The sequence below is a fragment of the Podarcis tiliguerta genome (assembly GCF_965153285.1).
Source record: "Podarcis tiliguerta genome assembly, chromosome: 1".
NCBI lineage: Eukaryota > Metazoa > Chordata > Lepidosauria > Squamata > Lacertidae > Podarcis > Podarcis tiliguerta.
The window spans coordinates 5344352-5370854 of NC_139534.1; the positions used below are offsets into that span (position 1 = coordinate 5344352).

Here is a 26503-nt window from a genome sequence, read left to right on the forward strand (position 1 = left end):
AGAAAAGGCTGCTGGACCCCACCCCAGGTTGTGGGAGCAATGTTGCTGTTTGTCAGAACCTGCCTGGGATCCTGTGCCTGACCTTGCCTGGTTTCCTGCCTCGTGTCCTGCCTTGGCCCTGTTGGACTGACTCCTCGTGGAAGCCTTGGATTCGGGACCAGACCTGAACCACGTTGCTCGGGTTATCCCGGGCCCAGCACATAGAGTACATTAGCCCAAATTCACCCAGTGAGTGTCATGGCGAGGTGGGGACTTGAATCACAACACCACGCTGGTTTTGTTTCATGGACATACAGGTATTTTTATTATTGTTGCTGTGTTGTTGCTGTTTTTTAAAAAATGAGTTAAATAAATATACCCATAACAACATGAACCCATCCCATAGTCTTCAGCCTGAGTTCTTGCTGGCTTTCTTCCTCACTGCCATTGGCTCTCTTGGCCGAAGGGGGATTAGCAAGGGCATCCTCTTTGTGGGCCTGCCAAAACTTGAAGGTGGCAGTGAAAAAGGTGAAGGAACAGAATAGAGAGTAGAAGCATAGCCTGGAAGGGGGCCTGGGAAGCCATCTAGGCGCAAACCCTGCTCAACACACAGGAAACCCAAAGCTAGACCACCTTCAAGAGACAGCTCCCAGCCTCTGCTTGAAGACTTCCAGCAAGGGAGAGCCCACCATCCCTCTTGGTCAGTGGTTGCATTGCCCAACTCTTCTTACTGCCCAAAGGAGTCTGTGTGGTGTGATGGACCAGGGCCTGAGAAACCAGGCCTTAAATCCCCACTCAGCCATGAGGCTCCCTGGGCCCATCACAGTCTCTCAGCCTAACCTGTGATCAGTGGTGTTGCAACGGGGGGGGGGGGGTTGCATCCCGAGTGCCATGGCTGGGATGGAGGCAAGAAAGCACCCTGTGGGGGCTTGTGGTGGTGTGAGCAGCCATTGCGCCGCCACAGCCGCATGTGGAGGATCCTCCGTTCGCAGCTGCAGCCATGAGCAGAGGATCCTGGCACCATCCGTACGGCGCTGGAGCGGTAGCACCAGCAAACCGCGATGTACAGCGCATGTGCAGCGTTGCTTTGTGCGGCACATGCGCTGTATGTAGCAATGCCGCACATGCGCCATACATAGCGGTTTGCCGCCCCGGGTGTCGCGACACCTTCGTTCGCCCCTGCCTGTGATGATACAACAGGGAGAGGAAGAACCCTGCACAGCACCTTGAGGTCCTTGGAGGTGCAGTTATAAAGTAAAGGTACCCCTGCCCGTATGGGCCAGTCTTGACAGACTCTAGGGTTGTGCGCCCATCTCACTCAAAGAGGCCGGGGGCCAGCGCTGTCCGCAGACACTTCCGGGTCACGTGGCCAGCGTGACAAAGCCGCATCTGGCGAGCCAGAGCCGCACACGGAAACGCCGTTTACCTTCCCGCTAGTAAGCGGTCCCTATTTATCTACTTGCACCCGGGAGTGCTTTCGAACTGCTAGGTTGGCAGGCGCTGGGACCGAACAACGGGAGCGAACCCTGCCGCGGGGATTCGAACCGCCGACCTTTCGATCGGCAAGCCCTAGGCACTGAGGCTTTAACCCACAGTGCCACCCGCGTCCCAGGTGCAATTATAATAGTTAATAAATGACAACATGTTTCTACTGATGTCTGACCTCCTGCTCTTTGGCTTTTCCCCATCATTAAAAAAATTTCCTCAAAGGTAATGGCATTTTCTCATTCTTCCTGGTTTTTCCTTTTTATTCACCCTGCACTTTCTGTCTTACTGCTCTGAACTCACCTGTAGCAATGTCATTCCTACTAAGAATTCTGTCTACCTGCAACATCTAGCTATGGTTTAACTCTGTATTCACACATATGTGGAACCAGTGGCGTAGCGTGGGGGTGCAGGGGGGGCCGGCCGCACCGGCCGCAACATCTGGGGGTTAGGGTTAGGGGCGCAAATCCACGGGTTAGGGGGCGCAAATTACTTGCCTTGCCCCGGGTGCTGACAACCCACACTACGCCACTTTTGTCTCCTTTGGGGTTTGACTTTTGCTTGCGGAAGAAGGCTGGGCAAAGTTCAGAAATGCAGCGGAAGTCACAGCTGCCTCCCTCAAGCCTTCTCTCTAGTGCTGAACAAGCACAAAGTTGGTACCCTGGGCCACGTTAGAGCAGAAACCAATTTGGGTATTGGAGTATTAAGTTCCTGTTAATAGAATTACACTCGGTGTGCTACAACATATTAAATAAAATTGTTTGCGTCAGTCATTTAGCAGGGAAAGCAGCTACTTAAAAGCGATCTGCCTAACAAGAATCCACAGAAGCTTCCAGGGTTTCCTGTGCTCCTTTATATTTGATGTCCCTGACTCAGACACTAAAATGGAGTCAATCCCCTGAAGTTAATTTGAATAATGCCATGAAGCAGATGTGTTCTGTGGTGCGCGGACAACTTTTAATTTCAATTCCAAAACCACTGGTGCCGCATCAGATCATCTCTTATTAATTACGCAGGGAAAGCTGACACGGCATAGCAAGTCATAACACAATCATATTTCATGGGAGTCATGGTAGTGACTTGCATCATGTTAAGGAGTGCAATACTGCCACTATCCATCTAGGTTCAGGTTTGATAGGGAATTAAGGCTATTGTCTTGACAGTACAAAGCACAGCTCGCTGCGTGTGCGCCATCAGGGTGCATTGAGAACGGCTGTTTGTTTGCACGATTTGCCATCGGTGCCAAGGAAAGTCCATTGCTCAGGCTCAGGCAGGCCACTTGGGGCTGAGTAGCCAAAGGTGTGAAGAGGGAGAAGCTCTGGGACACATCGCCAGCCTGAGGAAGTCAGCAGGTCTCAAAGTCTTTGAACTTGCCATTATCACCAGGCTGGTCTTCCTCTATCTCCTAACTTCCAACCAGGAAGGTGATGGGTGGTTATAGAATTGCCTGCCTCCAGCTCAGCTGCCACGGGTAGCAAGGAGCCATTGTCTGATCTGCATGGCTCCTGATTTGAGCCCCACAGTGTATGATGGAGGGCAATACAAATCCTATGCAGCCTAGTGCTTAAAAGAAGCTCCTGGTTCAAGGTTCACCTCAGCCATAACCTCACCGAGGGACCTTAGCTAAGCCCCCCACATCCTGCAATATAAAGATTTTAATACTGGCCTGCCTTATTTATTTGTGCCAAGTAGGCTGCCCTATAACAAAGCTCTCAAGGTGAAATCAAATTTAAAGTTTGGTAGCAGTAAGAGTACAAAGAAAATACAAAAAGCCCAGAAAAGCAGCTTATAGCTCAAACATCCTCAAACACCCCTTCTGAAGCTTATATCCTGAGGATTTGTTGTCCAGCTGAAACCCCCCCACAGGTGTTGCAACCCACAGGTGCTAATCCAGATAGGATGCAGGTGAAAAGGAAAATAAATGTGGAGAAGGAGTGAAGAACGCAAATTCAAGCAAGTCTTCTGAGTGAACTGGTGCTTATGAATGGTTATGAAATCAAAATGTCTAAAGGGAACAGGGTGAGAGGGCTCTGTGCTCACTGCTTGGGGGTGAGGATGTGGAGGATTGAGAAATGCCTTATAGTTCCACTGGGGGCTTCATTTAGTGCAATTTTCCTGAAGCGCTGGCAATACTGGTTGCACAAACCCCCAGGGAAGGAGCCAGATGGCACTGTGGCACAAAGCCTTTGCCACAGCAGGGGAGCCAGACAGCAGCCTGATGAAGTCATCTCGGGGGGCCTTGTGCCAACTGTCCCCCTTGAGTGCTGAAAAAAACACCTCACATTTTGTGCCATGACAGGAGGTACAGCCATGTTCTTGCCTGTACAGGCCTGAGACAAAAGAACTTGAAGTTGCTGGTTTGAGGCTTATGGGCTATCACCTACAAAATACATAATACATTGGATGACTACTTCAGATAATATACATTCATTTTAGAATTGTAGCAGGTTTAACAGAGGTTTAAGCCGCAAATGCATGTTGTTTTTAAAGGCCTCTCAAAATTATAGGGACAGGTTTAAATTTTGGATGCTCCCCCCTCTAAGTTTGTTTCTTTTCCTACTTCATTAGAAACGTGTTTCTTTCCTAATACTGCAGAAAGGAGAATTTTTTTAAATTGGGGTACGTTAAAATTAGCATATGCAAATGAACAGAACTTCTCACTACCCCCAAAACATGAGAACTTGCTTTCACAACATTACTCGGTTTATACATTACAGCTTCCTAATTGCTTTACATGGTGGCAAATTACATGGGGCAACTTACGCCATTCCTGCACAATGGCTAGGGCAATTTTTCCCCTGCCAGTTTACTCCTAATACGGCTCAAGTGAAAGTGGTGCCATGCCAAAGCTGCCTCCCCTTCAGGCAGAAGTCTGGGTCTCTGCTGCTAATCAGCCCCTTCCCTTCTTTGAATGAAATTTGTGCAAATAAGTTTGCTTTGGGGATGACATCATCTGCACACATTGACTTATATCCACTCACATCTCTGTGTTTATTCCCAGTTGGGATACATGAGGGTAAAACTTCTTTCCTATATTCTGGGAGTGACTCTGATGTGATTTCCTTGCAACATTCCACAAAACTAAACTAATGATTTGGCCCCGATCCAATAATTTGCAGCCGAAGCAGAAAGATGTTTAAAATATTTAACCATGATCAAAAGTTAACACTGATCCTATGGAAGAAAGAATTGTATCTTCTCTTGATAATCTTAATGAATATAATTTAATTCTTTTCATTTAAAGATTTTTACTCCATCTCACAGAAGTTGTTAATGTGTGTAGTGGCTCGTAGATTAAAGAGGCATAGCTGTCACTTCTGAGTGTTGAGTTTGCTACAGGGAGATGAACATGTTTTATTTCTTGCACTGTGCAAGGCAGGCGAGTCTGCGGGAGCAGAGGCTGTGAGAGGAGCTGGCCTAAGGCCACCAAGTGGGTTCATGGAAGAGGCAACGTGTGATTGAACAAGGGACATTTTGGCTGATCGCGCTCTCTTAAGCCACACTGCATCAGCTCCCATTTCAAATTAGATTATTTTAAAAGCATTTCTGAGAGGCCTGCCTTTGAACTTTCAGCCCCTTTTTACAAGTGCGAATGCAAGAACTATTTGCAGCAAAGCTGCATAATAGGGCGATACCAGTTCTGCTGACTCAGATCAATTTATAGCTGGTGAAGAGATCAGTCACAACCAGCACAGACAAACTTAAGCACATAGATACCAAATGGGCCTGAAACGGCTTAGGCTACAGTCCTATCATGCACATACTGGAGAGTAAGTCCCACTGAAATCAATGGACTTTATTCTGTGTATGCGCACATAGCATTGCATTGCTGGAATGTGGGTATAGAATTGTAGAGTTGGTGGCAACCCTCAACAGTGCAGGCGTCACAGCTAAAGATTCCCTGACAGATGGCGACCCAACTTCTGTTTACAAACCTCCAATGACTGGTACAAGCCTTTCTCAGAATGCAGACCTGGAAGCTGTCACTCATCCCTTACAACAACAACAACAAAACGAGGTTATTTTTCCTGGAAAAATATTTTGTTGTTGTTTAGTTGTTTAGTTGTGTCCGACTCTTCATGACCCCATGGACCAGAGCACGCCAGGCACTCCTGTCTTCGGAAAAATATTTACACCATTTCTTTTAACCATTTAACTTTTAAGCTATCTTATTTTCATAATTTTCAAAGTACAGCTCTGCTGCTGCTATCTGACAAATTATAAACGATTTAGGCTGTTGGGTTGCAGCCAGACTGACCCATTAGATGAGTTTAGGTGCCATTGAAATCAATGGGACAAGTTATTCATAAACTTTTAAATGCCATTGACTTGAATGGGAGGTTCTGCTGACTAAATCTGCATCCAACCCACTGTAGTGGGTTGCTTCCTTCACCCTGTTGTGGCATTATGCCTAAACAGAGGATGAAGGATCAGCGACATGGGATGGGGTTTGAAACCTGACCTGAAGGTTCCTTGTAGCTCCATGCTGGCTCCTAATTAACCGTAAACGGATTGTTCATAAGCAGACACCATCCCCTCTACAACCCATATCATGACTTAGATCAAATGTGGTAAGATTTCTTTTTCATCTAAAGGCTGAAGGGTGGATTAAGCTTATGGGCAACTTTAGAAAGAAGAATTGCAAAACAATGTGATCTTTTATGAAAGGCTGCCAGGAAGGTCTTTTGGGAGCCTGTCTGAAGGGCCTGTCCAATTAGAGCTTTAAAGTATTTTAATTTGCAGCAGTTCTGGCTCTTCCTTAGTACTTGGGCATCTAATTTATGGGGTAATGTCTCTTTAAAACTAGCATTAAACCATACAAGTAACAATTGAAGGTTAGGAAGGGTTGGGGCATTATGTCCAGATTAGTTTTATCAGATGACCTGCAGCAGAGGTTATATAAAAATGCCTTTAAGTGCCTTAATTAAAACGGAGGCCAGAACCAGTCTAAACGCTCAACCTCCAGTTATAAAGCCACATGCCACAAAATGACAAACGATTTTTAGCTGCATTATAACACCACATGAAAAGAATACCTTGTCAGCACTGCTCTTAATACGCTGCCTGAGGAATGTGAATATGTCCTGAAAGATTTCACCCTTTTCTTCAGAGCTTTAATCTATTTCTAATTATTCTTGAAAATTAACACACTGGGGGGCATTACAGTGAGCTTAACCTCTTCCATACCAATACAATTCTCCCTCTCTTCTACATTTACTGAGGTTTCTTTTCTTTTTTTGGTATGCCACAAACTTCTTATAAACTGAGAAAATAACAGGTTTTCATGGGAAATGGATGTGCAAAAACTTGCTTCGCTAAGACAGCTTTATTCCACTTTTTCCAATTTAGGTCTCAGAGGCTAAAATTCTGCTGGATATTGTGCATTTCAGAATACAGCTTTTGGCGCAGAATTGCTACCTAGAGATTTTATACCATCATTCCTCAGCTCATAAGCTCACAGTGAAAAGAAATAGCCCATGAGCCGAGATTTAGTGGTGCATTCTGACATGGACTACATGCACTCTGCAGATCAATTGCCCATTGAAGAGCACTATATCATTTGCACAGTGTATCTTGCTTGCTGTGAACATGCAGAGTTTTGCTTTCTTCAATGCAGGGGACTTCCAGGGAACAAACTGCCCGTTGATTTATTTATTTTTTAAACCATTTTGTCTCAGCATTCAGTTAAAATTATAGCATTTGATTGGCATACTGAAGCATCTAGGAAAAACTAATCCCCCCCCCCCTCAAATGTCTCATTAAGTGAAGGGTGGAAAACTGAATCTGATTGGCAGACTGGATCCTTAATTCCCCCCGACTCCTGTGGGCCGACCCAAGTGATATTGGGTCATCTGTTTTCCTTTGCCTGCTTGGTTTGAAATCAAACAGGGCAGGGCGAGAACTGTGCCTTTGCAAAGGCCCATGACCAGCTGCTCATCAGCACATCTCCAAGAATCAGGTGACTCTTGTAAAGGCACAGTGCTCTGCAAGTGGTGCCAAGTGGGGCTACCTGCAAACCTCGCTTTCAGCTGAGCTGCGTCTTTACCGATACCTACACCAGCACCTACACTTTGGAATTCCCTGCTGATTGAGATCAAGCTGGCGCCTTCACTGTATTCTTTCTGACATCTGTTTAGTCTAGCCTACCGAGATGCATAGAAACTTGAGGCGATTTTAATCTGTTGTAATTTTTTTCCTGATTTTATGGCTGTTGTTTTTTAACCACTTTGAGGGTTTTTGTTTTCTTTTACCATCAAGCAGTGTATAGGTAAAGGTAAAGGGACCCCTGACCGTTAGGTCCAGTCACGGCCGACTCTGGGGTTGCGGTGCTCATCTCGCTTTCCTGGCCGAGGGAGCCGGCGTACAGCTTCCGGGTCATGCGGCCAGCATGACTAAGCCACTTCTGGCGAACCAGAGCAGCGCACGGAAACGCTGTTTACCTTCCCACCGGAGCGGTACCTATTTATCTACTTGCACTTGACGTGCTTTTGAACTGCTAGGTTGGCAGGAGCTGGGACAGAGCAATGGGAGCTCACCCCATCACGGGGATTTGAACCTTCTGATCGGCAAGTCCTAGGCTCTGTGGTTTAACCCACAGCGCCACCCTCGTCCCCAAGCAGTGTATACATTTTATTAAATAGATAAATAAAGTTACAGCGGGAGCTGGACAAGAAAGCTCTCTGGACCATGATTAAATCAGCTCTGGCTGCTGCCTTATATATATACATTTGTTCATTTATTTAGGAATTTTATATTGCTCATCATTTTTTGGCCAAAATCTGTATGTGACATAGTATATCTTGATTTCAGTAAGACTTTTGATATTCTTGCAAGGATGCTGGTAAAATGTGGGCTGGATGAGGTAACTGTTAGGTGATTGATTGACTGAACCCCAAGAGGACTCACTAATGGTTCCTCGTCATTCTGGGGAAAAGTGACAAGTGGTGTGTTGCAGGGTTCCGTCCTTGGCCCGTTGTTATTCAACGTCTTTATAAACAACTTGGATGAAGGAACTGAATGGATGCTAATCAAATTTGCAAAGACACCAACCTGGGAGGGGTAGCTAATGCTGCAGAATATAGAATTGGGATTCATAATGCCCTTAGCTCCATACTCAAACTCTAGACATCTACAGAATGTACCCCTTTAATACACTCTCCATTTGTTGCTCAGCCTCAGCAACCTTTTCTTTCCTAAACTAGAGGATGGCAAAACGCAGATGATGGTCCATTGGTGAATCACCAACCAGCTTCTGGTGGGCCACCTAACATGTGCTGTTTGCTGGAATTTTTGCAAATAACGACGAACTGGTTGGACCTAGAATGGCAATTCTTATGTTCCTTAGCAAGAGTGCACACACAGAGCCACGCTTTTTAATTATTATTTCAAAAAGAATATGATTAAATAATAAGATGGGTTTGTCTCTCATTGATAGATGAGAGACTGAAATCAGTCTACCTTTCTCTTAAACCACAAAGTCTTCAGCAAGTGTCTGATTGGCAGAAGCGTGGGAACTGCAGATGAAGAAGGTTTATGTGATGTTTCTGAGCATGTTTTTCAGCTCTAATGATCAGCTTTAATAGTACTTATTAAAAGGCAATGGCTTACCACAAAGGGAGCTGGATCTCAGCAGGAGAGATGGTTCTTAGTCCCAGCTGCTCCTGCTATATATGTGAAAATGAAGCTCTGCCCTTGGACCTCTCACTATTTGCGAGAAGCACTTAACAATATACTTAAACTGCCTTGAGCTTGAGCCTGTTGCTGCATCTTCTGAATATAGCTGTGAGTGCACCTGTATTTATTTAGTAAGACATAAGATGACACACTGTAAGAAAATGAAACTGTCTTGTCATTCTTTAAAGAGTTATAGATTACTATTGAGAAGCAAACAGAATGCCCTCTTTCTAAGACAATAAATATGCCTCTTAGCATGTAGTCTGATTTATTCCTGTAGGTGCAAGGAAAAAAATCCTGTCATGAAGAGGAAGATAGTAAGTGGATTTACAATAATCCAAGAGTTGTCCCAAGGTCAGAAAACTTTTCCTTATTCTAGCTGAAGGTATTTTCAAAAGAACATACATTTTTCCAGAAAGTAAGTCCCACAGGAGTGTTTAGCCTTCAAAGTGAATGTTGCCTGCTCCCTGTCTTTTTCACTCACCATACCCCGGCATTGTCCCTTACTGCATGGAGGGGGGAAATTAAAGGTACTGTACATTCATTTGAATGCAGGGTCTGTTGAAAACCACAGGATTTGTTTCCAAATAATGTATAGTTCAGCTCCTTGAGAATATGGAGCCGCATAATAGTTCATTCCTTTATAATGATCCGGTTTGGCAATCTCAAGCAGTGTATGTCTTGTGAAGTTTCATGTCCATTATTGGTTTAAAACTGTAGGTCGGAATGACAAAGATGTTGAGAGATTAACATATCTTACTTTCAGAGCACATTTCATGTGTGATAGTTATCTTGTTGAATTTGCAGGAGAGGAGGGTCAAAAACCTACACCACAAAACCACTTAGTTTCCCCTCTGGAATTTTAATGCTGCACCAATCAGATAAGGATTCCTAAAGGAAATAATGTAATAAGATTATTTCCAGAGCTATCAACAAGAAACTCTAGCATTTTCAAATGAACATGTAAAATGTGATAAGCCATGATACAATCTAAAATATTATCCAGAAAAGGATTACTCATTAGATCTTGTACATTTTTCATGATAGGCAAAGCTGGATGAGATAGGATGGCTTCTGGTCTCACTTAATGAGCAAGGTAAAAAGTAAAGGTAAAGGACCCCTGGAGGGTTAAGTCCAGTCAAAGGTGACCATTGGGTTGCGGCGCTCATCTCGCTTTCAGGCTGAGGGAGCCGACATTTGTCCACAGACAGCTTTCCGGGTCATGTGGCCAGCATGACTAAACTGTTTCTCACGCAACGGGACACCCGGACGTGTGCCAGAGCTCACGGAAACGCCATTTATCTTCTCTCCACAGCGGTACCCATTTATCTACTTGCACTGGTGTGCTTTTGAACTGCTAGGTTGGCAGGAGCTGGGACTGAGCAACAGGAGCTCACCCCGTCGCGAGGATTCATACTGCTGACCTTCTGATGGGCAAGCCCAAGAGGCTCAGTGGTTTAGACTACAGTTCCACCCGCAGTGAGCAGGCAAGCAGGTAAGACCAGTGTTGTCTAGGAATGGCCCATGTGATGGTTTAAGTTGATAGATCTTTGTTAACATCCACAGTCCAACAAATAGTAAGCAGCATTTAAATCCCTGTAATCCATGGCTTGGTTCCTGAGATTCGCCAAGCAGAACCACACTTACTGAAGGAAGATCATTTCCCCCAATCCCCCTTCTTCCTACAGCCCCTCAGGGCCACTAAACATCTGCTCAGGAAGGACAGGTAATGGTCTGAAGCATAGTTAGCACTAAAGTGGGAAGGGTGCAGGGAGAATGATTTGGGATGGTTGAATATTGTCTTCTGCCTTCCACCAATGGGAGCCTCTGCTGGAACAAAGGCACAACCAAAAAAGAAGGGCAACTTAAGACTCAAGCCAATGGGCCTTAAGGACCTGTCCTATTCTATGAACGTAACTTGTTTTAATGCGGCTTTTTAATTTGTTGTATTGCCCTGCATACCTGAAGGAGCGTCTCCACCCCATCACTCAGCCCAGGGATCCAGGCAGAGGGCCTTCTCGGTGGTGGTGCCCACCCTGTGGAACATCCTCCCATCAGATGTCAGGGAGATAAATAACTACAATTTTTAGAAGCCTTCTGAATGCAGCCCTGTATAGGGAAGTCTTAAATAATTTATGTTTTACTGTGTTTTTAATATTTTGTTAATAACAACAACAACCTTATGGTGGAGGGAGGGTAATAAAATGAAATAATAATCAGAACCATATTGAATTGTGCCCAGAACAAGTTGCCAATGTTAATTTTTGCAGGAGGTATACTGAAGTCTGCAAAGCATGCCTTGCTCAGTAGTGTTAATGGTGATAAAGACAGTTAAAAGCAACTTAGATTTATGATCGATCAAATATTAACAATTTCTGATCAGAGGAAAGGACTGAAGAACTGCACATGAAGACAGGTGGTATATTACTGGTTTCTGAAACATTCTGTAAGTGTACCCACTGTGCTAGTGAGCCTGACTTAAAACTAGAATCGTAGAATTAAGGAGTTGGAAGGGACCCAATGTCATCTAGTCTAACCTCCTGCAATGCAGGAATCTCAACTAAACCATCCATGAAAGATGACCATCCAACTTCTGCTTAGAAACCTCCATGGAAGGAGAGTCCACCACCTCCTGAGGGAGTCCACTCAGCTGTCATACAGCTTTTATCATCAGAAAGTAATCTCCAAGATGTCCCTTATTCTCTCACCATTACTCAGACTCAACTAACTACTAGCTCAGAATGGCGACATGTTGAAGTCATATAATCAGAGATGCAGAATGGTTTGGTTAACAGGGTTAACATACACAAGTTTCTAAGATTGCCATGGTGTCATATGACAAATCTCACGTTCCCCTGTCTTTAACCTTTCCATGTCAATTGATCTGGAGAACATTTTCTGTGAGGTGGAATAAATGTCAGACAAAATAAGATTGGACCCCACAGTCTCCAGGAATGCAGTTGAGTGCCGTGGCAACTTTGCTATTGTGTTTCCTATACAACCGAGTCAAACTGCTCCAAAGTAATCATGCATCTTCTGTTACTAGTTCTGTAACCACAATGGAGTTTTGAGGTTTGGAGTGGAATTGTTATAGGATATATAGGAGAAAGAATAAATTAGCAAAGAATGGACTGAATGGAGAGGGAAACAAAGTGTATATAATTTGAAACCTGTTTTAGATCACAAAGATAAAAGCTAAAACCAAGTGCTTCCAAAAATGGGCACCACTCTTGCACAAATATTTAAAGAATGCCAAATAAAACATCCTGCTTTTAATTAAATCAAATGTCTCTCCCATTTTGCTTATGCCCTCTGGATTAGTTAGGGGTTTCCACCTGGAAAAAGCGAAGTGCCAAGGACAGATGCATCCCATATATACACACTGGTGCGATTGAAATTAATGTGAATTACAAAAGCATCTGGCAAATACACGTAACAGCTAATTCCCTAGTTATTATTGCATATTGTGGAAAGATTCCAAATTCCATGCCTCCACTCCTATATGAAAACATGTAGTCTATGTATATCTTAAGAAGTGTGGGCAAAATTTTTATATTTCTGCTGTACATACCATGCATAATCCTAGCTACAAATGTATTGCACTTTTGTGTTCAGCTCTATAATTTTCCTTCACTGCAACCCAAGTGTAGACTTGCCACACATAGATTTCCATAGACTGAATATATGTGTTTCTTTCAGAGTGGAATCTGCAATGTACCTGCATCTCTAGATTGCATGCAAAAGAAAGCTCTTATACAGATGCAGACTGAAGATTAGTTTAAAAATAAAAAATCACATTCAAAATCTCAGTTGGATATTGCAGATTTGAATTGGGAGTGGAATTATTGGGGAAATGATCAAATTATGACTTATTGTGGGTATTAGTTTGAGCTCTAAGTTGCTTGAAAAGTGTACTATCCAACTCCCGAGCTGATATGAGAATGAATATTACTAGCAAAGGACAGCTTCTTTACTGGCATAATCTGTTTAGCTTTGCTCATGGTAAGTGAGACTTTTATATATGAGATGAGGGTTTTCCTAAAATACTTAAAATATATATTTTATATATATATATAAATTTTATTCAGTTTACAAATAAAACAAATTGATACAGTTCATACAATTTTGTACATTCAATCTCTCTTTTTTAGACTTCCCTCAACTTGGCTGGTACTCCTTCCCTTCTTAATTTCTTACACATTTCTGAAATCTCACCTAATTATTTATAAATTAAATCTTAATTCACGCAAATTCTAACATTTCTTTTTTACAGAGCTTCATTAAAGCTTACAAGCATTATTTGTTTTTCACTTAAATTATGCATATATTCTGTAAACTTTTCCCAATCTTCTGTAAATCTCTGATCTCGTCGATTTCGAATTCTTCCTGTCAGTCTATCAAGTTCTGCAAAGTCCATCATCTTCATTCTCCATACTTCCAATGTAGGTAACTCTTCTTGCTTCCATCTTTGAGCCATCAGTATTCTCCCTTCTGTCACTGCATATAAAAATAATTTCCTATCTTTCCTATTTATCTCATTCTCTACAATGCCAAGTAAGAGTGCTTCTGGTTTCTTAACAAAGGTATATTTAACATATAATGTGGTGCTATGTAGCTTTGTCAGCAGCTCTGACATCTTAAATCCTGGGAACACGTGGCTGATGTTTAAATTTATTTTTATGCACTCTTTACAAGGGATCACATTTCTATAGCTCATGCCAGAGCAATTCCCTCCTCACAGGTATATTTAATGATTGAAATAAGTGAAAAGAGAATAATAATAAAAAAAGGCATACAGTCAAACCTTGGTTCTCGAATGACTTACCGTAGTTGACGAACAAATCAGCTCCCGAACGCTGAAAACCCGGAAGTGTTCCGGTTTGCGAACGTTTTTTGGAAACCAAACACCCGACGTGGCTTCTGCAGCTTCCAAATGAGTGCAGAAAGCTCCTGCAGCCTATTGGAAGCCGCGCCTTGGTTGTCAAACTCTTTCGGGAGTCGATCGGACTCCTGGAACGGATTAAGTTCGAGAAGAAGGTTCCACTGTATTGAAACAAACTGTCACTGTCTCTGCAATCTGCTTTGCCTGACTGCCACAAAACATTCAAACAGAAACTAGTCCTAAGTGTGTTTTTAAGAGAAATAATTGCACTTTCTTCCCCTGTTTCCCCCCTGCTACCACTTCCCTTCGTTTCTCTATCCTTGTTTCACTTTCTTTTGAATTGTAGAAGGTAAGCGCCTCTGGGCAAGGACCTTTTTTCCTGCAGCAGGACACATTAAATCAATCAACAACAACAGATGCACATTTCATGCTTCTATTTTTGATGTGGACACTGCATCCTATGCCTAAAACCACCCATAAATGGTTTCTTCCATTTATAGTTTTTAGAACTGAACCTCTTGGGCCATCCCTGCAGAATCATACCATTTAAGCAGTCATGGCTTCCCCCAAGAGCTACAATGTCCAGAGTGGTTTAATGTTGTATTAATAAGAAAACTCTTTTTTTGAAACTACATTGATATAAGCCCTTACTGAAGGAGGCTCAGTTGAGAAGTTGTATTTGCAGAGTACATTAGGCCCTCATTTTAAATTTATATGCAAACAAAAGGGTTGTTCTTTTTGAGCTCTGCACAATTGTAATCACAGCCAAAAATAATAATGAGCAGATGCCTTCTGAAAGAGTGTTAAAGCACAAACAAACAAGCATTTCTGCATACCCACAGTAAATGGTTTGCTTGAATCCAGAGCATTTCCAAGTCACAAAAGCCATGTTTTTAATGGAAACGTTTCATCCTGAATTTTCAGCTTTCCTCACATGGGCGAATGCATAAATCTGTTTGCTTTTCATGCATTTTTCATACTTTCAGTGGAGTAATACTGTTCAAGCAATTTGTAAGACCTGTTCCTGTTAGAATAAACGCATTTCAACAGGACAAGTCTGTTCAAATAATAATAATTACTATTATTATTATTCTGCCCAGGTTTCCCGAGCCACTCTGGGTCGCTGCCAACGATTTATAAAACCACAGTAAAACATTAAAAACATCAAAAACTTCCCTATACAGGGCTGCCTTCAGATGTTTCCTAAATGTTATATACGGTAATTACTCATCTCCTTGATATCTGAAGGGATGGCATTCCACAGGGCAGGTGCAGCCACCAAGAAGGCCCACTGCTTGGTTCCCTGTAGCTTCACTTCTCACAGTGAGGGAACCGCCAGAAGACCCTTAGAGGTGGATCTCAGTGTCCAGGCTGAACAAGGGGGGTGGAGATGCTCCTTCAGGTATACTGGGCTGAGGCCGTTTAGGGCTTTAAAGATCACCACCAACACTTTGAACTGTGCTCGGAAATGTACTGGGAGCCAATGCAGATCTCTCAGGACCGGTGTTATATGGTCCCGGTGGCCACTCCCAGTCACCAGTCTAGTTGCCGCATTCTGGATTAATTGCAGTTTCCGAGTCACCTTCAAAGGTAGCCCTTTTCACAGTACATGTGAAAAGGATCTAGGAGTCTTGGTTGACCACAAACTTGACATGAGTCAACAGTGTGACGCGGCAGCTAAAAAAGCCAATGCAATTCTGGGCTGCATCAATAGGAGTATAGCGTCTAGATCAAGGGAAGTTATAGTGCCACTGTATTCTGCTCTGGTCAGACCTCACCTGGAGTACTGTGTCCAGTTCTGGGCACCACAGTTCAAGAAGGGCATTGACAAACTGGAACATGTCCAGAGGAGGGCAACCAAAATGGTCAAAGGCCTGGAAACGATGTCTTATGAGGAACGGCTAAGGGAGCTGGGCATGTTTAGCCTGGAGAAGAGGAGGTTAAGGGGTGATATGATAGCCATGTTCAAATATATAAAAGGATGTCACATAGAGGAGGGAGAAAGGTTGTTTTCTGCTGTTCCAGAGAAGCGGACACGGAGCAATGGATCCAAACTACAAGAAAGAAGATTCCACCTAAACATTAGGAAGAACTTCCTGACAGTAAGAGCTGTTCGACAGTGGAAATTGCTGCCAAGGAGTGTGGTGGAGTCTCCTTCTTTGGAGGTCTTTAAGCAGAGGCTTGACAACCATATGTCAGGAGTGCTCTGATGGTGTTTCCTGCTTGGCAGGGGGTTGGACTCCGACTCGATGACCCTTGTGGTCTCTTCCAACTCTATGATTCTATGATTCTATGATTCTAGCCCCACAGAGAGCAAATTGCAGTAGTCCAAGCGGGAGATAACTAGAGCATGCACCACCCTGGTGAGACAGTGTGCAGGCAGGGAGGGTCTCATCCTGCGTACCAGATGGAGCTGGTAGACAGCTGCCCTGGACACAGAATTGACCTGCGCCTCCATGGACAGCTGTGAGTTCAAAATGACTCCCAGGCTGCGCACCTGGTCCTTCAGGGGCACAGTTACTAACAGGTATGTGACAGGTTGCAGGTGTTGCTCCAAGCAGGGTTTACTTCACCTGTTGATTGAATTCAGCTACTCTCCCTCAACTCTAAGCCCCTTTTTGGCACACAGCAGAAACATAGCATGATTGGGAGGACAGCTTGTCTCCATCTGCAATGGCCCAGGGGAATTCTGTCATCCACTGATGGAACTGCAGGATTAGCCTGTAAGCCAGCATGGTCTGCTATGTACTTTAGGATTTCTGTTAAGTAAGCACTAGTCAATAAATTTTGTGGTAAACCTTTTTAAAAAGGCAGCCTCTCATTTTGGTTCTCTCTGTGTATCAAGTCTTAATAAAGGTAAAGGTACCCCTGCCCGTACGGGCCAGTCTTGACAGACTCTAGGGTTGTGCGCCCATCTCACTCAAGAGGCCAGGGGCCAGCGCTGTCCGGAGACACTTCCGGGTCACGTGGCCAGCGTGACATCGCTGCTCTGGCGGTCCCTATTTATCTACTTGCACCCGGGAGTGCTTTCGAACTGCTAGGTTGGCAGGCGCTGGGACCGAACAACGGGAGCGCACCCCGCCGCGGGGATTCGAACCGCCGACCTTTCGATCGGCAAGCCCTAGGCGCTGAGTCTTTTACCCACAGCGCCACCCGCGTCCTTATCAAGTCTTAATAAATCCACGCAAATTGAACTGTTAGTAGTGCCTGCTGCATTACTACACAGATTCTATCCCACTCACTCACCTAACTACTCAGCTACCTTTTATAGTAAGGGAACTAATAGTACCACTCTGTTCTGCTTCTGGGATACATCCAACCTCATATAACCAACAAGAAGGATAATGTGTGCAAAAGAAGGTGACCAAGATGCTCAAGAGTCTGGAAACCAAGCTTTATGAGGAATGGTTGAGAGAGTTGGTTCCTGAGATACTAAGACGCTGAGAGGAGATAGAATAAGGTAAAGGTAAAGGGACCCCTGACCATTAGGTCCAGTCGTGACTGACTCTAGGGTTGCGGCGCTCATCTCGCTTTATTGGCCGAGGGAGCAGGTGTACAGCTTCCGGGTCACGTGGCCAGCATGACTAAGCTGCTTATGGCGAACCAGAGCAGCACACGGAAACACCGTTTACCTTCCCCCCGGAGTGCTACCTATTTATCTACTTGCACTTTGACATGCTTTAGAAAGCCACTCCCGACTTGGAGAGGGGGTGGTGTTGCGGGCTCGCGCCCACGACTACAATCTCGCGGGGCTAGTCAGCCCCGCGGGATTCACAGGGATTCCCCTCATTATATTAGGTTCCCCTGGCCAGCCAATCGGCTGGCTCAGGGGCGGGGCTTAGGCTAATATAGGTCGGGGCAGCCCACGGCTCGCCCCTTTCCTTCCGCAGCAGCAGCTCGTTTTGGATCGTCGTTTGGATCGTCGGGGACCATCAGGATCGCCTCTCGACGTTAGGGAAGTATACCTCGTGCTTTTCTTTTGATCAGCCTAATTTAGCGCTCCTTTGTACGGTTTGGTTATTTAGCGGTGAGCCTTTCTTCGCGTTTTGTTTCGCTCCCTTGCTTTCGCTACACAGTGTGGCGTGCTCGCCACCCGTAAGTGGGGTTCCTTATCGTGTTGCCCCTTTTCCTGTTTCACCGGCACCAGGTTGCCTTTAGCCCTTGGCTCCAGGTGCTTCCGTTCCAGCTCCCTTTTGTTTAGCCCCGGACTTTTCTTTTGTTTTGCATCGGGAAGTTTGCGCCTCGTTCCTTCCCATACCGGCGCCGCGTTTGCCTCCGTCACCGGGTAGATCACCACCCAGGACATTTCCACGGCAACAGCTGCCTGTGGGCTATCCGGGAAAGCAACGACAGCAACGACAGCTTTCACAGATCCGCGGTAACACTCGGATCCGGGATCAGTCGGTTGTGAGCGGCTCCCGCGCTCACTGGGGTCCTTTCCTAATTAATTTGGATTCTCTGTTTCACTGAACTTCCTGGTTTAAGGGCTGGAAAGATTTAAAGGCTGCTTTAAGGGTGGTTTTACTTAGCTTCCCGGTTTTAAGGGCTTCGCTGCGGGCTGCGAGATCGCGGGGGTGCAGGGGCTGCTTAGCGGACAACCCCCCCCCGATTGCTTTAACAGCGCACTTTGCATCGGCTCTTGGGGCTCGCGCTTTGATCGCACTCCACTAATTCCTCATCGTTGCTTTTACTGTGGGGCTGTTGCGTGCCTGTTGTTTCCCCGGCAACGGTCTCGCGTCGCCATTTCAGGCGACCACGTGACCGGCGGCCATCTTGGAAGAGGCATTGGGCGCCGCCATCTTAGGAGTACCTCGTGGTCTCTCGGGCGGCCATTTTGGGTGAGGGAAAAGGGGGCCCCGGCCTAGCCTCACAGCCGCATCGTGTGACGGCTGAGTAACGCTTCCCACTCCCGGCTAGCTCTTTGATCCAGCATTGTTGCCAGGAGGCGCGCACCGCGTTGAGGGGTGGATCCGCCAGTTTGGCGCACCCGTTCTAGCATAGGGGACAACGCACCTACTTCCTATTAAAGTCCCATTTAATAAATATCGTCCGTGAAGCCAGTAAGGATATTATAGAGGCGAATAGCCAGACAAGCAATAAGTAATATTGGGGGAGTTATTGTAATAAGATAATAATAATTCCAGTGAAATAACCAAATAATTACTGGGAAATAAACACAAATAAATAGATATATAAATAAATAAATAAATAAATAAGTAAGTAATTAGAGCTAGTTAATTAATTAAAAAAAAAAATTAATTACTTAATAATAACAAATAAATAAATAAACTTAAACCTCTTACAACAGCGCCGTTCGTTTTACTAATTTGGCACGCTTGTTCTACGTGGTGTACGAATCATGGCAAACAGGGGTGCACCCAGGCCGAACCAGGTGAATGGGGCTTTACTTCCCGCGGCGCAGGGTAACCCACAAGCTTTAGTCCAGCTCTTTTCCGCAATCCAGAATTTCTATGCCCAGTGTGGACCCCAATCGACCTCTACGGCAGCGATAGTTGAGCTATCTCAAGACTGTATTCCAGACACCCCTTCTAGCCAGCAGGACTTGGTAAGGCCTTCTACCTCCACAGGGGGTGCAACCCGTCAGGGGGGAGGTCCACCCAATCGCCCTCAAACGCGCCTGCAGACCGCTAGGGCCCAGAAGGATCGGCCTGCGACCCAGAGGGCTAGGTCTGCACCCCAAAAGCCTGGGGCCACCGCGGGCAAGACCAAGTCATCGAGCTCCGCCTCCAAGAGGGCGGTCCAGGAACCTATTGGTGTACCTAGTGTTTTTCAGGAGCCCCAGCAAGGTCCATCGGATGCGGCCTCTTCGGAGGAGGACCTGCCGCCGCAGCAGGTAGTGGAACCGCTCGATGACCCCGACTGCAGAGAACGCACATCTGGTGGTGGTAAGCGGAAATCCAAGAGGAAGCACGCCTCCAAGAAGAGCAGAAGGAGGGACACGTCAGACTCAGAGGATCTCACAGGTACTTCCTCATCCGATACTGACAGCGATGTTCCCATGGAAACATACTGGGGGGAGGGGGAGGAAACGGGAGCCCCCTTGTGGGTGCATGAGAGGCGTGCCAATTCCCATCGTAAGAAATTTAATGGGACGCTCGAGTGGAGAGATGGGGCCCTCCTGGAGGACACTAAGAGGTCCACTCACGCCCCAACTGATTTTATCATAGGTGGTCACCTCTCTAAGAGAAAGAGGGACAAAATCCTCAATGGCGATTATGTGGATATGTTCTCCCTCCTGCCTCCGGTGCAAACAAAGGGCAAAGGGGAAAAAAGGAGATATCAGGGTAGGAAGAGGTACAGATCTCCCCGGGTGGAACGCACTTTTGAGAATTGGCTTAATGGTTATCAAGTTTTCATGGGGATCGTGCTGGGGGGCTATCCTAAACGTGGGATGCATCTCGCATCCTACCTGGCGCACGTCCGAAGGGCCCGGGAGTTGGCCGGTGATGAGGCAGCCATAGCCTATGATGAGGACTTTCGAAGGAACGCCTCGCAACTGTCGTCCACGCGTTGGGATCAGAAGGATAACAATCAGTGGTTGGAGCACGTGGGGCCCAACATTGAAAAGAAATCCCATGATGTGGCGAAAGTCGGTAAGCCGGATCCTAAGCGTCGCAAGCAATGCTGGGATTATAACAAGGGCGTCTGTCAGCGCACCGCCTGTAAGTATGCGCATGAATGTGATAAATGCTTGGGCGGTCACCCGGCCACTTCGTGCTTTAAAAACAGGCAACAGCCCTTTCGGGGGGGCAGGGGACACCCCCAACAAGGTAATCAGGGTGCCCCCGCGAATGCCCCTAACACCTCCCGTGGCACAGCGGGGAACCGCTACTGAGGCTTCCCAGCACCTATCACAATGGAGTTCAGCTACCAACCCCTCCTTGAGCCTGGCCCCCTCCCCTATTAGTCTGCATACCCTTAGGTCTCTTTTAGTACATTACCCTGACAGGCAAGCGGCCCGGTTGCTTGAGAACGGTTTCTCCCAAGGCTTTAGAATACCGGTGGCATTCGCCCCCAACTATAGCTGTCCCCCGAATCAGAAATCTGTGCTCGAGAGGCCGGACATTGCCCTAAATAAGATCCAGAAGGAGATTTCAGCCGGCAGAGTCGCAGGTCCCTTCATGGTGCCTCCTGTAGAACAACTGCACATCTCGCCGCTGGGCATAGTCCCTAAGAAGGCCCCTGGGGAATTCCGAATGATTCACAACCTCTCCTATCCCAAGGGAGCCTCAGTTAACGATGCTATACCCCAGGAACTATGCACAGTGAAGTATGCTTCGTTTGATCAAGCGGTAAAGCTAGTCCGGGGGTGTGGTAGGGGTGCATTCTTAGCGAAGTGCGACATTGAGTCCGCATTCCGCCTCCTCCCGGTTCACCCAAAGGACTATCGCTGGCTGGGTTTCAAATTCATGGATCTTTACTTCATTGACAAAGCAATGCCGATGGGATGCTCCATCGCCTGCGCAGCCTTCGAGGCCTTTAGCTCCTTCATCGAATGGGCCTTTAAATTCAGAACCGGTGTTGGTGGGATCAGCCACTATTTAGATGATTTTCTTATGGTCGCAAGCAGCGCATCCGAATGCTCGGCCCTGTTGCAGGCCTTCAAGGCCTTGGCTCAAGAACTAGGCGTCCCCCTTGCCGGGGATAAGACTGAGGGCCCAGTCACTACCTTGACATACCTGGGTATTGAGATTGACACCATTGCCCAGGCGTCCCGGCTGCCCACGGATAAATTGGACACCCTTAAAGAAATTATTTCTCAGCTTTTGCCCCTTAGGAAAGTCACCCTCAGGCAAATTCAATCCCTCCTAGGTCATCTTAACTTCGCATGCCGGGTCGTATCCCCAGGGCGCCCCTTCTGTAGACGGTTAGCTAAGCTTTCGGCAGGCTTGAGATCGCCACACCACAGGGTGCGCCTCCCTAAATCTGTAAAAGCCGATCTCCAGATCTGGCTTCACTTCCTTGACGGTTACAACGGTATTTCCCTCTGGCAAGATCGTGTAGCCCTGCAAACCGACTTCCAAGTACACTCGGACGCCGCGGGCTCCCTGGGCTTCGGGGTTTACTTTAAAGGACAGTGGTGTGCTCAGCGCTGGCCTCCCAACTGGCAAGGCAAACCCATACTCAGGGACTTAACCTTCCTGGAATTCTTCCCCATAGTGGTTGCTATTCACTTGTGGGCAGATCATTTCAGGAACCGCAGGGTATGCTTCTGGACAGATAATCAAGCTGTGGTGTCGGTGCTGAATAAGCAATCATCCCGCTCCCCCAGGGTGGCGTCCCTCTTGAGGTTCTTTGTGCTTTCATGTCTTCAGCTAAATTTGCATGCCACTGCTAAGTTTGTACCCGGTGTCGATAACAATATTGCGGATGCTCTGTCTCGCTTCCAGATGGATCGCTTTCGCATGTTAGCGCCGGATGCGCAGCGGCAGCCGCAACCGTTTCCGGAGCACCTCTGGAGTATTGGCAGCGAGAAGCCCTAAAGGGAGTATTGTCTGCTATCGCACCGTCAACTTTGAGATCTTATAGCAAGGCGTGGATGGACTTCACTGCATTTCGCCAAAAGAAGGGGTTCTTTAAAATAGGCAGGGCTCCAGCGCAGGCTGAGGTCATAGAATACCTTGTCTGCCTTCGCGACCTTGGCCGGGCTCCCAAAACACTTAATATCCAATCCGCTGCAATTTCATTTTTCTCCAAAACCCTTTTCTCGGTTGACCCATGTGCACACTTTGTGGTAAGAAAGATGCTTGAGGGCTGGCGCAGGGCCCAGCCTCCCAGCCAGGATGGTAGGAAACCTATAACCCTGAGCTTACTCACCGAGATTCGCGCTAAACTCAGAACCATCTGCTGGTCCGTTTATGAGGCCAGATTATTTTCGGCGGCATTTTCCTTCGCATTTTTCGGCGCACTGCGCATAAGTGAGGTAGTTTGTGAGGAGCAGTTGGGCGGCACCCCTAAGGGCCTCCGCCTAGAGGATGTCTCTGTCAGTAACGGTGAGGTCTTACTAAAAATACGCAGTTCTAAGACCGACCAGCTTGGGAAAGGGGCTACTATCCGCTTGCAAGCGACTCAGAAGGCGGGTCCCTGCCCAGTGAAGGATGCCAGGAAGTACCTGTTCGTGAGGCCTGCATCCGGGGGTCCTTTCTTCATACACGCGGATGGGTCTCATCTTTCCAAGCATCAGTTCACAAGAATGATGCGCAAAGCGGTCGCTGCCATAGGGCTCCCGCCTGATGAGTTCGCTGCGCATTCATTCCGCATTGGGGCCGCCACCACAGCTATGCACATGGGGTTACCGGCCGAGCGTATAATGAATCTTGGTCGCTGGAAGTCAAACGCTTATAAAGGGTACATTAGGAAGCCTCGATAATTCCCCTTCCCCCTTCCTCATGCTCCCCCCTTACCCGGTTTTTTCTGTTATTTATCATTTCAGGTGCTGGTGCGATACGCCTGTGGATCGTGGGTCATAGCATTGTCCACTGGGCCAGGAAAAGAGTGCAGGCCACTGGGTGGCGGGCTAATTTATGTCCCCAGGACATGGTTGAGATCGAAATCACTTGGGTGGCGCGACGGGGTATGCGCTGGGAGGAGTTCCTCCCGACGGTGTCCAATAAAATTGCGGTGGAGGGCGCACCGGATGCGCTCGTCGTCCAGCTAGGCGAGAACGACTTGGCTTACAGAAATGGGGTCGATCTCATGTGGAATATTGTTGATGACCTGGGTGAATTGCGGAATTCATACCCGACACTGACTATCATTTGGTCATCCCTAATTGAGAGACGTTGGTGGCGGGACGCCACGAGCCAGGTGGCTGTCAGTAAGGCCAGGAGGCTTTTGGAGCGCTCAGTGGCACGGAAAGTGGTTGCTATGGGGGGCCGGGTAATCACCCACCCGGGCATTCGGTTCAGCATTGAGGCGCTTTACCGTGGGGATGGCGTGCATCTGTCCAATGCAGGGAACGACTTGTGGTTGGCTGATATCGCTCAGGGGGTTAGGGATTGGTTACAGGTATGAAGGTATTGGCGGCGAGCTTCGGCTCGGTGGCGGTTAGGCATTGGCTGGGGTAATTGTCATGCAAATGTGGACGGGGGGGAGGAGCGCCATCACCTCCCCCAGATCATGAAGGGTAGTTCGTTAAAGGACTCCGAGGGGCGTCGCCTCGTCCGAAACCTACGGAGGCTAGGGCCTAAAGCGCGCCCCCGAGCGGTAACCCCTGGGTGGGGCGCCTACGGATGTACATCTCGGGGGGCTCCCCCAGATGGTGTTTAACCCTTCCCGGTTAGACCGGATAGTCGGTTAGGGCCAATGCCTAAAGCCAATACCTCTCTACCTGTAATCAATAAAGTTGTGGCCATTTATGCCCATTAACCTTAATTCTGGTGTCCGTGTCTTTATTTCTACACATGTGGGAGGGGGCGGGTATTGCCACGCAAAGCCACTCCCGACTTGGAGAGGGGGTGGTGTTGCGGGCTCGCGCCCACGACTACAATCTCGCGGGGCTAGTCAGCCCCGCGGGATTCACAGGGATTCCCCTCATTATATTAGGTTCCCCTGGCCAGCCAATCGGCTGGCTCAGGGGCGGGGCTTAGGCTAATATAGGTCGGGGCAGCCCACGGCTCGCCCCTTTCCTTCCGCAGCAGCAGCTCGTTTCCCACCCACCCTCCCTTTAGGTTTTGCCCTGGACTTTGCTATGGGCTTCGGCTGGTCGCCGCAAGGGGCCTGGTAGGAGTTTTTCCATTTGGCTAATTGGCTATGTTTTGAAGCCTCTTGGTTTTTTCGCCTACCTCGTAGCAAAACGTCACAACTTCCCGGTTTTGGCGGTTAGGCATTGGCTGGGGTAATTGTCATGCAAATGTGGACGGGGGGGAGGAGCGCCATCACCTCCCCCAGATCATGAAGGGTAGTTCGTTAAAGGACTCCGAGGGGCGTCGCCTCGTCCGAAACCTACGGAGGCTAGGGCCTAAAGCGCGCCCCCGAGCGGTAACCCCTGGGTGGGGCGCCTACGGATGTACATCTCGGGGGGCTCCCCCAGATGGTGTTTAACCCTTCCCGGTTAGACCGGATAGTCGGTTAGGGCCAATGCCTAAAGCCAATACCTCTCTACCTGTAATCAATAAAGTTGTGGCCATTTATGCCCATTAACCTTAATTCTGGTGTCCGTGTCTTTATTTCTACACATGTGGGAGGGGGCGGGTATTGCCACGCAACTGCTAGGTTGGCAGGAGCTAGGACCGAGCAATGGGAGCTCACCCCATCATGGGGATTCGAACTGCCAACCTTCTGATCGGCAAGTCCTAGGCTCTGTGGTTTAACCCACAGTGCCAAGAATAGCCATCTTCAAATAGCCGAAGGGCTGTCACGTGGAAGATGGAGCAAGCTTGTTTTGTCCTGCTCCAGAGGGTAGGACTTGAACCAACGGCTTCAAGTTGCAAGAAAAGAGTTTTCAACTAAACATCAGGAATAACTTTCTGACAGTAGGAGTTGGTCAATAATGGAACAGACTCTCTTGGACTTTTCATTGGAGGTGTTTAAGCAGAGGCTTGACAACCATATGTCAGGAGTGCTCTGATGGTGTTTCCTGCTTGGCAGGGGGTTGGACTCGATGGCCCTTGTGGTCTCTTCCAACTCTATGATTCTATGATTCTAGGTTAGATAGGCATCTTTCATGGATCCTTTAGTTGAGAGTCAGTGTGTGTGTGTGTGTGTGTGTGTGTGTGTGTGTGTTTGCTTGTTTATTATACTGTTATTCAACCATAGATCTCAGGGCAATTCACAAGATAAAAAGACAAAATACATATTAACATCATGAACAAAACAAAACAATAAAACTCCTCCCTGTCTATGTGACCCTTGGGATAACCTTCAAGCCCTACAGTTCTATGTTTCTATGATGCCTTCTAGTCTAACCTTTTATTCAACATGCCAGTTTTCTTTGTATAACTTACTGTTCCCACTTGGGGGACTATTCATAAATGCAGTATCCCCACTTGCAGCCTGAAGTGGTACAGTCAAGGAAGAGGTTTGTCACTTGGTCAGGCAAAATCTGAATGTCTAGCCTAGGGGGTAAACTGTGAAAAGACATGCTTAAATTCCTGAGACCTTTGAATATGCTGAGAGGTCACAGGCAAATTTCAGCCTTAGTTCCCCATCTGAAAATGTGGAACATTTAGGAACCTACCTCACAGGTTTGTTTTGAGCATAAATGAAATATTCTCTGTAATTTGTTTTCAGAAATGGAAACTGCTATGAAATGATGTATAATATTATATATTGTTTGTAACTATTGTACTGTCCTGGTTTATGCATGTCTTACCCACCCGCCAGGCTCCTCATGGGACACACACATATATATGGCAGGATATAAGAAATAGCAATTGTGATTATAATGCAACATTTTATCCAACAGAGAATAGATGGAGATTTATTTTAGAGACTTCTTGGGTCAATAATCTCAAAGACAAG

General features: G+C 46.8%; 1 protein-coding gene across 1 annotated transcript; it reads left to right on the plus strand.

The window, feature by feature from the left end:
- Nucleotides 1-22580: 22580 nt before the first annotated feature.
- LOC310679799 (integrase/recombinase xerD homolog) lies at nt 22581-23411 on the plus strand (the record flags this gene model as incomplete). Its single annotated transcript, XM_083445529.1, has 1 exon — nt 22581-23411. One exon carries the CDS (start codon nt 22581-22583, stop codon nt 23409-23411), a length of 831 nt encoding a protein of 276 aa, XP_083301655.1.
- Nucleotides 23412-26503: the final 3092 nt, after the last annotated feature.